This window comes from Vespa velutina, chromosome 2, assembly GCF_912470025.1.
Source record: "Vespa velutina chromosome 2, iVesVel2.1, whole genome shotgun sequence".
NCBI classification, from domain to species: domain Eukaryota; kingdom Metazoa; phylum Arthropoda; class Insecta; order Hymenoptera; family Vespidae; genus Vespa; species Vespa velutina.
This window is the reverse complement of record NC_062189.1, coordinates 13,635,047-13,650,046: the sequence shown is the minus strand read 5'-3', so window position 1 is coordinate 13,650,046 and position 15,000 is coordinate 13,635,047. Positions and strand designations below refer to the sequence as shown.

At 33.8% G+C, this 15,000-nt stretch overlaps 2 protein-coding genes across 18 annotated transcripts in view; one reads left to right on the top strand and one right to left on the bottom strand.

The window, feature by feature from the left end:
* LOC124946897 (peripheral plasma membrane protein CASK) overlaps positions 1-15,000 on the top strand; it is a 127,427-nt gene that overhangs the window by 3,764 nt on the left and 108,663 nt on the right. For 14 of the 15 annotated variants that reach the window (XM_047488289.1, XM_047488291.1, XM_047488292.1 and 11 more), the window contains exon 2: positions 14,426-14,538. In XM_047488289.1, the coding sequence (XP_047344245.1) occupies positions 14,426-14,538 (113 nt within the window). Of the gene's footprint in view, positions 1-14,425; positions 14,539-15,000 lie in introns of those variants that run through there. The other variant, XM_047488301.1, reaches the window with a different exon arrangement.
* LOC124946901 overlaps positions 8,218-15,000 on the bottom strand; it is an 11,607-nt gene continuing 4,824 nt past the window's right edge. Inside the window, exons 1-8 of one of the 3 annotated variants that reach the window (XM_047488318.1) lie at positions 14,784-15,000; positions 14,403-14,648; positions 13,623-13,750; positions 12,146-12,438; positions 11,805-12,017; positions 10,022-11,515; positions 9,421-9,925; positions 8,218-9,129 (exon numbers count right to left, since the gene is read on the bottom strand). The exon at positions 14,784-15,000 is cut by the window's right edge and continues 4,824 nt beyond it. In XM_047488318.1, the coding sequence (XP_047344274.1) occupies positions 8,454-9,129; positions 9,421-9,925; positions 10,022-10,097 (1,257 nt within the window). In that variant the 5' untranslated portion in view covers positions 10,098-11,515; positions 11,805-12,017; positions 12,146-12,438; ... (1 more) ...; positions 14,403-14,648; positions 14,784-15,000 and the 3' untranslated portion in view covers positions 8,218-8,453. Of the gene's footprint in view, positions 9,130-9,420; positions 9,926-10,021; positions 11,516-11,804; positions 12,439-13,622; positions 13,751-14,402; positions 14,649-14,783 lie in introns of all 3 variants that reach the window. The other 2 variants (XM_047488317.1, XM_047488319.1) reach the window with 2 other exon arrangements.

Sequence of the window (15,000 nt, the reverse complement as noted above, 5' to 3'; positions counted from 1 at the left end):
AGAGGTTGAATGCACTGCATTCCTTTATGAATGAATAAAAGCTCGGTCCAGTGAATCGTGTTCCTCTTAGACTCTTTTTATATTTGTATTACAATAAAGCGATCGAGCTTTCCTCTCGTTCAACCACTTTCTTTTATTCTCTCTCTCTCTCTCTCTCTCTCTCTCTCTCTCTCCCTCTCCTTTTTTCTCGAAATCAGAAATTAGAATTAAGTACTTATATATGACATTACTATTACGATCGATCGTTCGTCAAGAAAAAAAATCTTCCCTCTGATCTTTCTCACTCATCGACATCGTCAATATTTTCGTTTTATACACTCGATCTTTTTCGTTTATCATAAATACTGATTTTCTTATACGAATATATCCAGAATACTATAGAGTGTGAGCAATTTTTCGTTTACGTTTCATCGAATGTCATTAAGGAGTGCCCTTTGCTTTTCACGTTTTCGTGTATTCCGTAAATGGGCTGAACAAATAGTAATTTTTCAAACGTTTATTCGAGTGGTATGTTTACATTTTGCCGTTTCGTCAAAGTTAACAATCTGAGCGTGCGAAAATGAAATTGAAACTCGGCATTCAAATGTGTGTGTGTGTATGTTTAGATTATATAGATAGTTAGATAGATAGATAAATAGATAGATAGATACATAGATAGATAGATAGATAGATTGATAGATAGATAAATAGATAGATAGATACATAGATAGATAAATAGATAGATAGATGTACTTGTACATAGGTACATATATAGATGATATAGTAACGAAGAAGGCGGTAAGATAAGTCGATGGTGAAAAGGTAATCGGTAACGAAATTATCGAAATGAAATTTCCTCACACTTCTTCGTGATAAACTCAAAATAGAGAGAGAGAGAGAGAGAGAGAGAGAGAGAGAGAGAGAGAAAATCCTGGAAAACTCAAGGAACATAATAGTGACAAGGCAAAATCTCAATGTCGACACGTATAAAACGAGATACGGCTAAGCATGCACCGCTTTTACGATGCTCGCCCTACTTTTCTTCTCTTCTCTCTATCTCTGCCTTTTTCTCTCTCTCTCTCTCTCTCTCTCGTCTTGGTAATTCTTGCGAAGAGTCATACAGAATACCCGTTCTTCAAAACTCAGGGTAAATACTTCCTCGTGGAATTTGTCCTTGAACTTAATTGCGCTAAGGCTATCTTCCTCATCAGATTCAAGATTCTTTATGAGAGAACGCGTTATCGCGATTGTTCTCTTTTCATTTGTTCTCATTTTTTCGATTTTTCTTACGATCATAGTTTTCAAAACTTGCATGTGATCTTACGTATTTAATAGGAATACTACATAACGTGTAGATATATATATATATATATATATATATATATATATATATATATATATCTACCGTCGAAACGTTCGAAGCGTAGAAGAGAAGCTTTTTCAGCTTTCGACGTAACACATCGATTTCTTCTGACGTCAATACGAAACGTCTCGTTTATCCGGTATACTCGTGAAGTTTAGCGAAGAAGCTCATCTTTGGCTCGAGGAAGCATTATCGCGGTATCGTTATACAAACTTGCCAATCGGTTCGTCGTTAATAACTCTTTATCGCAAAAGATGGCGAACGACGCGTAGTTACTTTTCTGTAAGCTCGCTTTAGTAAGCTGCCAAGCATGAAACGACGCAAACTGATGATAGACCTAGCAGTTGATAGAAAGGGTACAATTATTTTGGATATAAAAGGAACAAAGTTCGAACGATGGTTTTCTCTCTTTTTTTTTTCTTTTTTTTTTTTTTTTTTTTTTTTTTTTGTTATCGTAGGTGTGTTGTCATTTTCCACGGGCAAACAGCACGTAAAATTAATTGTTTTTTCATTATACCGGGAGCAATTATTGTTTGAAAATATAATAGTTATATGTACACACTTCTACATAAATACTCCCTACCTATATGTACATCGTAGTAATTATTTTACCGTACGGTGGAACATGGAATGGATGTTTTCGTATGAACTGTAATAATTAAGAAAGCTTTTCAATCACGAATTGCTACGATATCAGCTGAATCAACTTTTCACTATTCGTTATTTCTTTTAATTTCAATAATTAGCACGATAAGACTAATGTGACACTTGCGATAACACGATATACATTTATTTACAACTTTCTTTAAAATGTATTTTATTAATAAGTATGTCGAGGAATTAGGTCAATCGTATTAACTTAAGACGTAATCAGCACGTATGAAAGATCAAGGGCAATAATCGAATGTATCAACTAAAGTAAATATTCTTTTCGACTTTTTATTTTACGAAGTATTCAAATGTTTTTTATTCTTATCGATTCTTACGTTAGCAGACCAACGATTTTAAATTTAAGAATAGTCGGACTTTATATAGATCGTAGACGGTACACACATAAGCGATACCGGCTTTGATATCGTTTGATTTCCACTCAATCCATTCTATCGTGGAACTGATATCCGAGCATATGTAGATATCTTCCGTATTCGATTTGATAAAGGGATCATTCAAACCAACAAACGCGGTATCCTTCTTGCTTAGTAGATTAGGATCGTAGATTATTTTCTAATAGAACTTGGGAACGGAAACGACTCTAGTCGTGTCATTGACGTAGAGATATATCTTCCTGTTTGCTACGAGCATTGGCCAAGGTCATTTGACCGTGTGCACCCGTGTAAACATCTAGATCCAAAAAACGATCGATAGATCGTAGTTCTAAAGTTTCTGACGCTGTTCTCAAGAATTTTCCAGTTGCCAGCATTGAAAGACATCCATTGAGGGGGCGTGTTTACGTATCAAAAAGTATTAAATTTTAAAGAAACAAACAAAGTCGCTCAGAACCGTCACGGTTCAGATATTCACGGTTCAGAAACTATGTTCTATATGTTGGATAAGATTTGAGGATAGAATATGCTCAAATTCAAAAGTTTTTTGAATGTTTTAAACTTCTCGTCGAAGTTGTATTGCTTGTTAATGTCTATCTTTCTAAAATAATCTTCAACCATCCATTTCGACGGTCTAGAAAATGAGATTATCGATGATTATCAATAGAATTACGAAGGGAAATGTAACAGCCGGTTAAATTGAATTTCATACTTTTCCAAGTTCTTACCTCACCGAGTATATTCGTCATTCTATATAAGCAAATACGATATTCCGAGACAAAATTTACAAATTAAACCTTATTGTCGTTGTTTATCGTTCCCGCTTCGATCATTCGTAAATAGATTCGTATGTTGTTCTCAGCCGTTCACATGTATATATTCGTTTGTATTTCCAAATAAGATCGTTATTGTCTACTTACCTGGATTTACTTGACTGCCGTCCTCCAATCAATTTTATCAGTCTAAATTTCATATAGTATGTATTATAAGTTTTTTCATTGTGACAAAGTTCTATCATATGTAGAAAATTCATGCTTAGATTGAAACCAATTCTGACGTGAGTATTCTTGTCATAGCACGACGATTTCATACATCTTACAATATGCTTCAGGTTATAGGTACACATGAATGATGATAAATTTCGATTTTCACCGTTAACGTGAAATATTTTATTCCTTACGCAAGTAGCTTTCACTTCCTGGGCGTAGTTCACATTTTTTAGAGAATTCTGATCTCCCTGATATACCAAATAAATCAATTGACCTGCTCGTATCAGTAGTGTACCGGTAATATTGGGGATCGCCGATTTAATACCATTTCGAGTTAGAATCTGTGAGTGCCTGTGGTTCCTTAAGATAGTCCTTATTATAATACGTGGATAGAACTCTATCGTTGCTTGAAAAATCGTTGAATTATGTTGTTTAGAAAGAGAAAAAAGGAAAAACAAAAAAAAAAAAAAAAGATTTTCAGCTCGATAAGTGATATTATTATTAAACGTATTATCAAATATTTTATTCTTATCATTTTCCACATCATTTCGATCGGTTTGGTAACGACTAATAAAAATCGAATTTAAAGTATCATGATCCACAGCATGATAATGTTTACATGTTCTTTTACCTCGTATCGCGTTTCAAGATCTACTTTTCTTTTCAAAGTTATTTCTATTTTATACTGTTGAGTAATGTACACTAATAATTATTTTTTCTTATCATTTTGTACAGACATAATGATGACTTATTGAACTGTGATAACTATAAGAAATTAACCGTTTGAATACCATAGAATCATAAAGGAAACATTATAGACCGATTAACGCAATAGGGCTTGTCTTAATTGGATACGAAGAGCGATGCAATAATTTACTTTTTTTATTTTTGTGTTGAGAAATGCTAATCAACGCGATAATATTTGTTTTAATTTATGTATTTGATGCTAATTAATGAGATTATTTTTTTCATATTAACAAACTTATAGTAGTTGGCAAAGTGATCGGACGTATATAATGTTCGAATGGGATTTTTCCGACATGAAATTTAAACAACGCAATCGCTCTGCTTGGAACTCAAATGGTTAAAGATTAACACGTTCCGTGCCACGTGTACCACTTATGGTCTATGTTAAACTTTCCATTCAGGCCGTATGTAATACCAGTGATACATGCTGATATATTTATTTAATGTTCTAAAAACATATTTTATAACTGATATATATATATATATATATTTTTTTTTTTTTAAACTGATTGCAACGCACGGATGGTGCACGATGTGATAACTACTATATACAAACTAATTACTTACGGATTGATGATGTAATGAAATATTGTATAATAATGTATCAATATTTAGTCGAAACATGAAATAGTCTGAATGAAAAGTTGTAAAAGTGAAGCAAAAATGGCTGGGCATGCAACGCATTAATAAAATATAAAGAAACTATTTTTATGATATGTGTGGATTTTTTTTTTTCGAACGATACAATCGATTTTACTTTCTTATCTATAATAGATCGATGAATTATAGATAGAAGTATCTTTAATGAGAAGTGCATGCAATCGATCGTAATCGCATGTGAATTTGAACATTAAATAGAACGAAATATATTTAGTTATACGCGAGAAAGATTGTATCATTTCTTAATCGATTTTTAATCGGGATAGACAGTGAAAATAAAAACGATTATATAGGAAAAGTTGATATTGTTTTTTTCTAAAAAGACATAAGATGGACATCGATCGAGTGTAATAGTCAATGTATACAGGTTGTCTCACGGAACTGGGCCGAGCTATATCTTTGAAAGAATTGGAAATCGAGAAAAATGTTATATGACAAAATTAAATGGTATTAAGCGCTACATAATTCTATGAAACTTTCAGGCATTTTTGTGCATTAGTACATTTGCAAGGTACAATCGCACTTTTTTTTTTTTTTTTTTTTTTTTTTAATAAAACTAATTTTGAATGCATTAATCGATGCAGTTTTTCAAAAATAGCAGTTTTTACAAAACATGTTAATAATGCTATATCTGGAAATTGTTAATTTAGGTGTCATTTTAATTTCAAACGTATTCAATTATTTCAATGTCTCCACGCATTTAGACGTAATCTTTCATACGTTCCTTTCTATCAGTGTCTTATTCGTAAACATGAATCATCTTCTAATATCAATTTCTCACATTACTTATCCTATAAGAGATGTTCAAATGATCCATTCTTTCTATTTTTTATGACATCCTGTAATTGTCTTTTTGTAATTTCTAATATTTCTAACGCTATGCGTTCTTGAATTTCTTGGACATCATTTATTGGATATAAATACATTATATCCTTTAAAAATTCCCATAAAAGAAAGTCACGGGGTGTCAAATTTAGAAACCTCGGAGACCAAAGAATTAGATCTTATCCAATATCGATGTTTGGATATTTTTCATTTAAATATTTGATGACAGCTTGAGAATTATGTGTTGGAACCAAATCTTATTGAAGATACATTATGTGTCGTATGAATAAGGGAACTTAGGTGTCATGCAAGAGAGTTGGTAATTCAAATTTCAAAAAGTTTTGGTATCTTTGTTCGCTCAAATTACTTTTACAAAAATATTGTCCAATAATCCACTTATTAAGTATGCCGCATCAGACATTAATATTGTATCGTATTTGATTATTTGTATTTCAGGATGTTCACCAGACCATTTGTATTCATTATAACGATTAAATATTCCGTTGTTGGTGAAACTTACTTCATCTGTAAAAAAAATTTTTAAACTAAAATGTTTACATTCTCTTGCATTCGTCTTAAAAAATATTGACAACAGTTCACACGTCGAATTTTAACCCTTATGTTTCATTGTTTGTCCGTTGGAAATCCGTTTGGAAATGGATTATGTTTCTGATTCCTTAAAGTACGATGAACAGAAGATCGTGAAATACTGCTTGTCTTTGAAATCTCTCGAACTGTTGTATGGGGATTACGCTGTATATACTCCAGTACTGTTTCGATACATCCTTTATTTTTTAGAATTGGTTGTAGCATTTCTTTTTTCGGCTTTTGAAACAAACCATATTCGCGTAAATTACATTCGATACTCAAACGTCTGTGTAGGTGTGCAAATACATATATATATATATATATATATATATATATATATGTATATATATATGTATAGATAGATAAATATATATGCATGTACATATAGTTACGAACTGGCCTAGATTAGTTCGAAGGTTATTCGAAACTAGAAGACCTTTTCTAACCACCCAAAAATTTTGACACATAACAACGAATTGTCATTTGGCTTTTAAAAGAACAAGGCCTGAAAGAACGTGACTCATAAACATTCCTAAAATATTAATATCTAAATATTTTCATAAGAGAATTTGTAAAGCCGTTAATTGTATATAAGTTGTCCTTGTTTTTTTTTTATTAAAGTTCATTTTTCGTTCAATCGTAAGGTTGCGCGTAATAATTTTGGAAGCTCGTCCGGGATATGATATCAACTTTATTTTATCAAAACATGACTTCACGGAAGAGATGGGAAAGTTGGCGAGCGAAAGAAAGGAAAGAGAAGTAGATATAAACGCTCATTTTGCTTGTCCAAGAGCTCTGGGAGGAACTTAAAGAACAGCGGAAGGAACTCGAAGTGGATAGGAGATGAAATGACGAACGTATTGAATGAACAGAGACTCATTCCAGTATTTCAGAGGAGGAATCATATCGGATAAGTATTATTAATCCAGCTAGGGGAAATTTTTCGATTGAGGCAAATGATATGAAACTAGTGCAAAGAAATATAAGAAATTTCGAAAATCCTTTAGTGAAATTAAATCGTGATTTAAATGCAAGGATGAATTCGTTTCATAAGCTGAATGTTTTGTTTCAATGTTCGAGAAGTGGCTTAAAATTTATTATGATAAGTAAAATATGTTTTTAGAAAATTTTGCCGGATAAAATTTTCGTTTTAGTAGACGTTTCGGAGAAGATACTAAATCAGATTCGAGTGGGGAAAATGCGTAAAGAAAGAAAAAGTACAGTCCACGGGAAATCCGGGAATAAAAGAAGAAGAAAAAAGAAGAGAGAAGAATGCTGAGTACCGACGATTTTCCGGGAATTTTTGATCATGATTTTTCCTCCAAGTTCGTGCTCCGGATAAATGCCAAGTCGATCATTGGATGGAATAAACCCGTGGAAATCTATCATGCCTCCCCATGCCCATGGTACTGCTGAATAAGAACGAGAAAGCGCCTAGAAGGGAACCAAAACTTGACTTTTCCCCTGAAGAGAAAGTCAAGAAACGGGTCGCATTTGGCTCATGGGGATTATACGGTTGAGACCAAAAACTTCCGAGCACAAGGGATGTTATGGAAAAGCAGAAGAAGTGCTGTCGATGGGTATCCTGGAGCTGAAGATTTTAAATACGAAAAAGTCGGGAGAAGACCGCTTAGCGAAGACCTCAGTTGTCGGGACGACAACTACAGAGAGTGAGGGTAATGTTACGAACTGGCCTGGAGGAGTTCGGAGTTAATTCGGAACTAGAAGGCTGTTTCTAAGCACCTAGAAATTTTGACACATAACAAGAGATTGTCGTCTGTGTTCTAAGGGAACTCGTGCCTGAGGAGACATGATTTGCGAACGTTTCGAAATATCTGAATATTTTCTTAAGAGAGTTAACAGTAAAGCTGTTAATTAGTTATATATATTATTGTGTATAAGTTGTTCTTATTTTGTTATTAAAGTTCAATCACGAACAGCTTTTCAATCACGAAATGTTACGATATCAGCTAAATCAACTTTTTGCTATTCGTTATTTTTTTTAGTTCCAATAATTAGCACGATAAGATGCGACACGTGCGATAACACAATATATATTTATTTACAGCTTTCTTTAAAATTTAAATTATTAATAAGAATGTCGAGGAATTAGGTCAATCAATTTAAGACGTAATCGGCACGTATCAAAGATCAAAGGAAATAATCGTACCAAATATCGTACCAATTAGAGTAAATATTCTTTTCGACTTTTTATTTTGCGAAGTATTCAAATATTTTCGAAATTATTCTTATCGATTTTTACGTTAGAAGACCAATGGTTTTAAATTTAGGTATGGTTGGTACTGCTTCACGTAGATCATCGATGGTACACGCATAAGAGATACCAGCTTTGATATCGTTTGGTCTCCAGTCAAGCCATTCGATCGTGGAACTGATATCCGAGCATATGTAGATATCTTCCGTGATCGACTTGATAAAGGGATCATTCAAACCAACAAACGCGGTACCCTTCTGGCTTCGTGGATCGTAGATTATTTTCCAATAGAATTTGGGAACAGGAACGGCTTTAGTCGTACCATTGACGTAGAGATATATATTTTCCTGTTTGCCACGAGCATTGGGCAAGGTCATTTGACCGTGCACACCCGTGTAAACATCTAGATCCAAAGAACGATCAGTAGCAAAGTTCCTAACATTGCTCTCAAGAATTTCCCAGTTGCCAGCATTGAAGGACATCCATTGAGGAGCCGCGTTTATGTACCAAAAAGTAAGCGATTGTAAAGCACCATAAATGAAATCGGCCTTTGCCGTCATATGTCCACGGGATAAAAACTGTTTTGATTTCGTTAGATGGGACTTCGCTATTTCGCTCGAATTCAAAAGTTTTGCAAGTGTGATAAGCTGCTCGTTGAAGTTGTATTGCCAGTTAATGTCTATCTTTCCATAATAATCTCCAACCATCCATTTCGACGGCCTAGAAAATGAGATTATCGATGATTATCAATAGAATTATGAAGGGAAACGTAACAGCCGGTTAAATTGAATTTCATACTTTTCCAAGTTCTTTCCTCGCCGAGTATATTCGTCATTCTACCGTATAAGCAAATACAATATTCCGAGACAAAATTTACAAACTAAACCTTATTGTCGTTGTTTATCATTTCCGCTTCGATTGTTCGTAAATAGATTCATGTGTTGTTTTTCGCTGTTCACCCATATATATGTTCGTTTATATTTGCAAATAAGATCGTTATTGATCGCTTACCTGGGATAACTTCTCTGGTATCCTCCAATCGATTTTGTCAGTCTAAATTTTGTGTAATATGTATTATAGGTTTTTTCATTACGACATAGTTCTATCACGCGTAGAAAATTGGTACTCAGATTGAAACCAATTTCCACGTGAGTATTCTTGTTATAGCATGACGATTTTGTACGTCTTGCAATGTGCTCAGGCAAATGATAACATATCAATGATGAAAAATTTCGATTTTCACCGTTAACGTGAAATATTTTATTCCTTACGCAGGTAGCTTTCACTTCCTGGGCGTAATCCATGTTTTTTATAAAATTCCGTTCTCCCGGACATGCCAAATAAATCGACTGACCTGCTCGCACATTTAATGTACCGTTAACGTTAGGATAAAGTATCGCCGATGCAGTACCATTTCGAGTTAGAATCAATGGCTGTGGTTCTTTAAGATCGCCATGCTTGTATTCCGTGGATAGAACGCAATTATTGCGTAAAAATTCTATATCAGTCGTGTTGTCTAAAAATAGAAAAGAAAAAAAAAAAAAAAAAGAAAAAGATTTTCAGCTGGAAAAGTGATATTATTATTAAACGTATTATCAAATATTATTCTTACCATTTTCTACATCATTTTCGGTTGGTCTGGCAACGACTAATAAAATATGAATTAAAAGTATTACGATCCTCAGCATGATAGATGTTCTTTTATTTCGTGTCGCGTTTCATGATCTATTTCGTTTTTCGTAGTTACTTCCCTTTTATACTATTCAGTAATGTTCACTGATAATTATTTTTCTTTATCAGTTTATACAGGTGAACTAACAGATAGACAGTAAATTAGTTTTACGTCGGACTCTCTCAAATACATTAAGAAATTGATGATTAATAAAACATAAAGAAACTATTTTTATAATATCTATGATTTTTTTTTTTTTCAAACGGTACAATCGATCTTACTTTCTTATCTATAATAGATCAATGAACTATAGATAGAAGTATCTCTAATAAGAAAATTCTAATTCATGCAATCGATCGTAATCGTATGTAAATTTGAACGATAAATAAAACGAAATATGTTTAGTTATGAGCGACAGAGATTGTATCATTTCTTAATCGTTTTATAATCGGTATAGACTGTGAAAATAAAAACGATTATATAAGAAAAGTTGATATTATTTTTTCTAACGATATAAGAGGATCATCGATTGAGTTTAATAGTCAATAGTACAGTTAGTCTCATAAATATTCGGAAAGCGTAGTGATTCCAAAATTATCGCTTCATATACTTATTTATCATATGTTTATTGAATTTATTTTGTTGTAATTGGTTAAATTATTTATTGCAATACACGTACGTACAAAAATTATTACATCTTCCTCCACAATTACCGCTATGGGAATAAGAAAATCTATGGGATTTACTGGATCGCAACATTAAAATAATACCGATATAAACGAAAGAATACTTGAAAGATCGTTTAATAGAAAAGTGAGGATGCATATCGCAGAATTATTTAGAAAAAATAATTTCTAATATGCTCATACGTTTAAGAGAAGTAATTAGACAAAAGGGACAACCAACAAAATATTAAACAATTGTTATAATTTAGTTTATTCTACGTAGATATAAATAAGTACTTTAACCTATTACAATAAAATAAATTCGATAAATATATGATAAATAAATATGTGAAGTGATAATTTTACGATCATTATGGTGACCGAATATTTATAAAAATAACTGTATGTATTTGGATAATCGAAGGAAATCAAAGAGATCGGGTTTTCGGGCGTGCCAAGAGGAACATGCCTCGTGGATATATATATATATATACAAATGCAAAGCGTGATATTGAATAGGCGTCAAGGACGAAATTCATTTCATATTGTTCGTTGAAGTAGTAGAAAAGTAGCATCGAGGTCGACACAAACGTAGAGCTGATCGCAGTGAAGTGGCAAAACTTCGATCCACTTGAACTCGGTAGAGGGAGGAAGAAGATTGACTCCATGTAACCGAGTTACTCCACTCGACACCAACGTAAGAAAAAGATCGTTGCAGACGTGACTGGATACCCCATTGTTCCACCGATGTGCAGACACGTGGCGAAAACTTTCAACATTGAACGGATCGAAACTTTAAATTTAGACGTTGAGAAAATTTCATTATTACACAATGCAACCTCGTAAATTCGACGAGCCAACGACGTAAATTTACGAGCAACGAAGGATATCATGACTTTCATTTCTTGTGTTATCTCGTAGTAATTGTCACGTTAGGATGATCATAAACAAAACAGAAATGAAAAAAAGAAATAAATAAATAGAAAGAAATAGCGCTATATACGAATCGTTGCCGACATATTTTCTCGAAATAAGAAACATGTACCTACTGAACTTACCCATTTTCTATTATCTCCATGTTTTTTTTTTTTAATCATTATCCGTATACATTTGTATATTACTCCTCGTCTGGTCGCAATATATACATGCAATACATGCGAGTCGATAAGAGAGAAACGACAAGAACACGGGGCACAAAGAAAAAGGTTGAATAGGTTCGAGAGGAAAGTGGAGGGTATGTTGAGTGCTATTTCACTCGGTTAAACGGATCCCTGAAACCAACGAGCTCGTGTCAGCGATGTTATTTATTTCTAAGTTTCTCCTCTCTCTCTCTCTCTCTTCTCTCTCTCTCTCTCTCTCTTTCTCTCTGTCTCTCTTTCGTTCTCGCAATCCCATTTACCGAGTTCAATTTCCCATCTCTTCTCTTTCCTGTTCCTGGTCAGGGCGTCTATTATGTCTATATACGTCCAATAATGCGGAAACAACTGATCTCAACAGACGGAACGTTAATATCCGTCTCGGTCTACGATGCATAGCCATACCGATGTCGAGCATTGCTTTTCATTCTCTAAAAACTCATGTCCAATTAGAACAACACGCATCAAACTTTCTTGGTGGAATCTCTTCCTCCGTTTGGCGAACATAAGGCATCCTGCCAACTGTCCGTTGGCATTACTTCTCCCTGATCCTTCCCTTTTTGAAATCAAAAGAAACATATTTCATCTGTATTATTTTAACATATCTCTACCACAAATCTCTTTTCAATGTTAACCTTCGATGCATTCGCAATGAATATTGGAATATGTCTAAACATATTTCCTGTCCAAAACTCAAATATCAAACGTCATAACTTTGCAACGTCTTCCAAACAGATAGAGCGAAAAACTAAAAGATAGGATAATCTCTCGTTAATATTGTAACATGGAAATTTTTTATTTTATAATATATCTCGCATAACATATCGTATATTTTGAATAATTTTAATCGTCTTAACTATTTGCCTGGGGATAAAACTAGTGATATCGAGTTTTCCTTCAACCTTCTGACCCTAATTAAAATGACCTTTGCTATTATCGTACTATTATTATTATTATTTTATCAAGATCAAGAAAATAAAAAGCCGAAGATAATAGCGCTTGTTGGCGTGTAAGGAATCAACGATAATTGTTCGCGGCATAGCACGTACGAGATGTCGATAATTTTCTACGAAAGGAGGGTAACTCCGTCAAGCTGACTGCCCTATTAAGTCTCTTGCTATGTTAAGGGTGTATCAGAAGAGAGTGAAAAAGAGAGAGAGATTTTAATACCGAAAATATGAAAGATGATGTACTTCATAATTCTTTCGTAACGTTAAAAGCTAGGAAAAAAAATTCCCAACGGATTAGCCGCATTATTTCGCTTTCACGCTCCTCGAATATTTATGAGGCCCTCGAACGTGACAGTGTGTATATGCCAACTTTGCGTGCACAGATTACATCGAGGGCTTGATTCGTGTAAATGTGTATTCGATGTGTTTGTCCAAGTGTGCGTGTGCTGTTTCGTCATCATGCAGAAAAATTCGATTTCTCTTATTTTTCTAAAAATATGTTGTATTTTCAAAAATTTCTCTCTTTCTCTCTTTCTCTCTCTCTCTCTCTCTCTCTCTCTCTCTCTCTCTCTCTCTCTCTCTCTCTCTCTCTTTCTTACCCCTTGACACAGATCTTCGGACGTCGTGATACCGATTTTTCCTGAATAGAATAATACTTGAGGAATACTTGTTGCTCGGACAGGCCTGTGCATACGCTTCTTCACTGACACGAATCGATGTCATTCGAATATCTTAGCTTCCCCGTTTATCGACAGATGCTCGACGTAAAAACGACGCGATTTTCACGTACCTCGTATTATCAATTTCCTTCGTGGACGGTTCACGAACGATGCTTTTATCGGGTCCCGACAGTCGAGAAAGCATAGTACGAGATACTCGATCCCAACTTTCAATCCGAGAAACTCGCTGGTTTATTTTCTATGAAAGAAACAGAATTCGAATTAAATTATTGTAGGATTATTCTCGAGGAACTATTTATAATAACAATAACAATAATAATAATAATAATAATAATAATAATAATAATAATAATAATAATAATAATAATAATAATAATAATAATAATAATAATAATAATAATGTTAGCTAACAAGAACAAAATATCTCTAAAGAAAAGGAAAATTTTAATTATTTCAACGTCCATTCTTTCATATTAGTTTGTAGATATAAAAAAATAATTAAAATTAAGATGAAGTATTTCAACGTTGACATGCTTAAGGTCTACAATACATCGTTGACTACGATGATTGATAACGCCCAAGCCATTAGGAGCTTCGGCACATTCGATGAATGCATTCGCGGTTAGCGTTCGTCGGATTGCCCTGACCGTTATTGGCTTTAATACAGCTCGATCCCTGATTCCAATTCGAATCTGCCGCGGATGTACCGGCTCGTTTATGGTTCAATAATGGCTAGCGATGCTTATGTATGTATATACATATGTATGTACGTATCAACATATATATACACACATGTAAAATATATATATATATATACGCATACATATATATGTATATATAACTGACACGTAATTTCGTCTAGTCTAGCGTACTTAATTATTATCGCTTACGTCTTTCTCTTCCATTGTCTCAGGGGACCATTCAGCGTCGTTCGGAAATGCATTCACCGACAGACCGGCCAGACTTTTGCTGTAAAAATCGTCGACGTGGCCAAGTTCACCTCCAGTCCGGGCCTGAGTACAGCTGGTGAGTGTCTACAGGATATATCCGTATGCTTCAGTCATTAATTTCCGCCGACTGTTGGAAACATACCGTTCCCTTCTCTTTCTCTTTCTCCATTTCTCCTACCCTTTTACCTACAGAAGGCTTTCCCTTATATATTATATATATATATATATATATATGTATATACACATACGCACACACACATATATATATATATATATATATATATATATATATACATTCGTTTCTTTTAAAGCTCGTTTTACCTCGTTGTGCGAACATGCATATGCTCTCTTGCAGCTCTTCGACTTGTCTATCCGTCGCGAGCATTGTGCGAACGAATGAAACGGATAGTATAGTATCGTGTTTTCAAATTAACGAGATCATTAAGATCGAATAGTTTAGGTTTATCTCTTTAATCGTACAATGCTTCGCTTATGGAAACTTTTGTTTATCTACGTATAAATTTGATCGAATTAATTC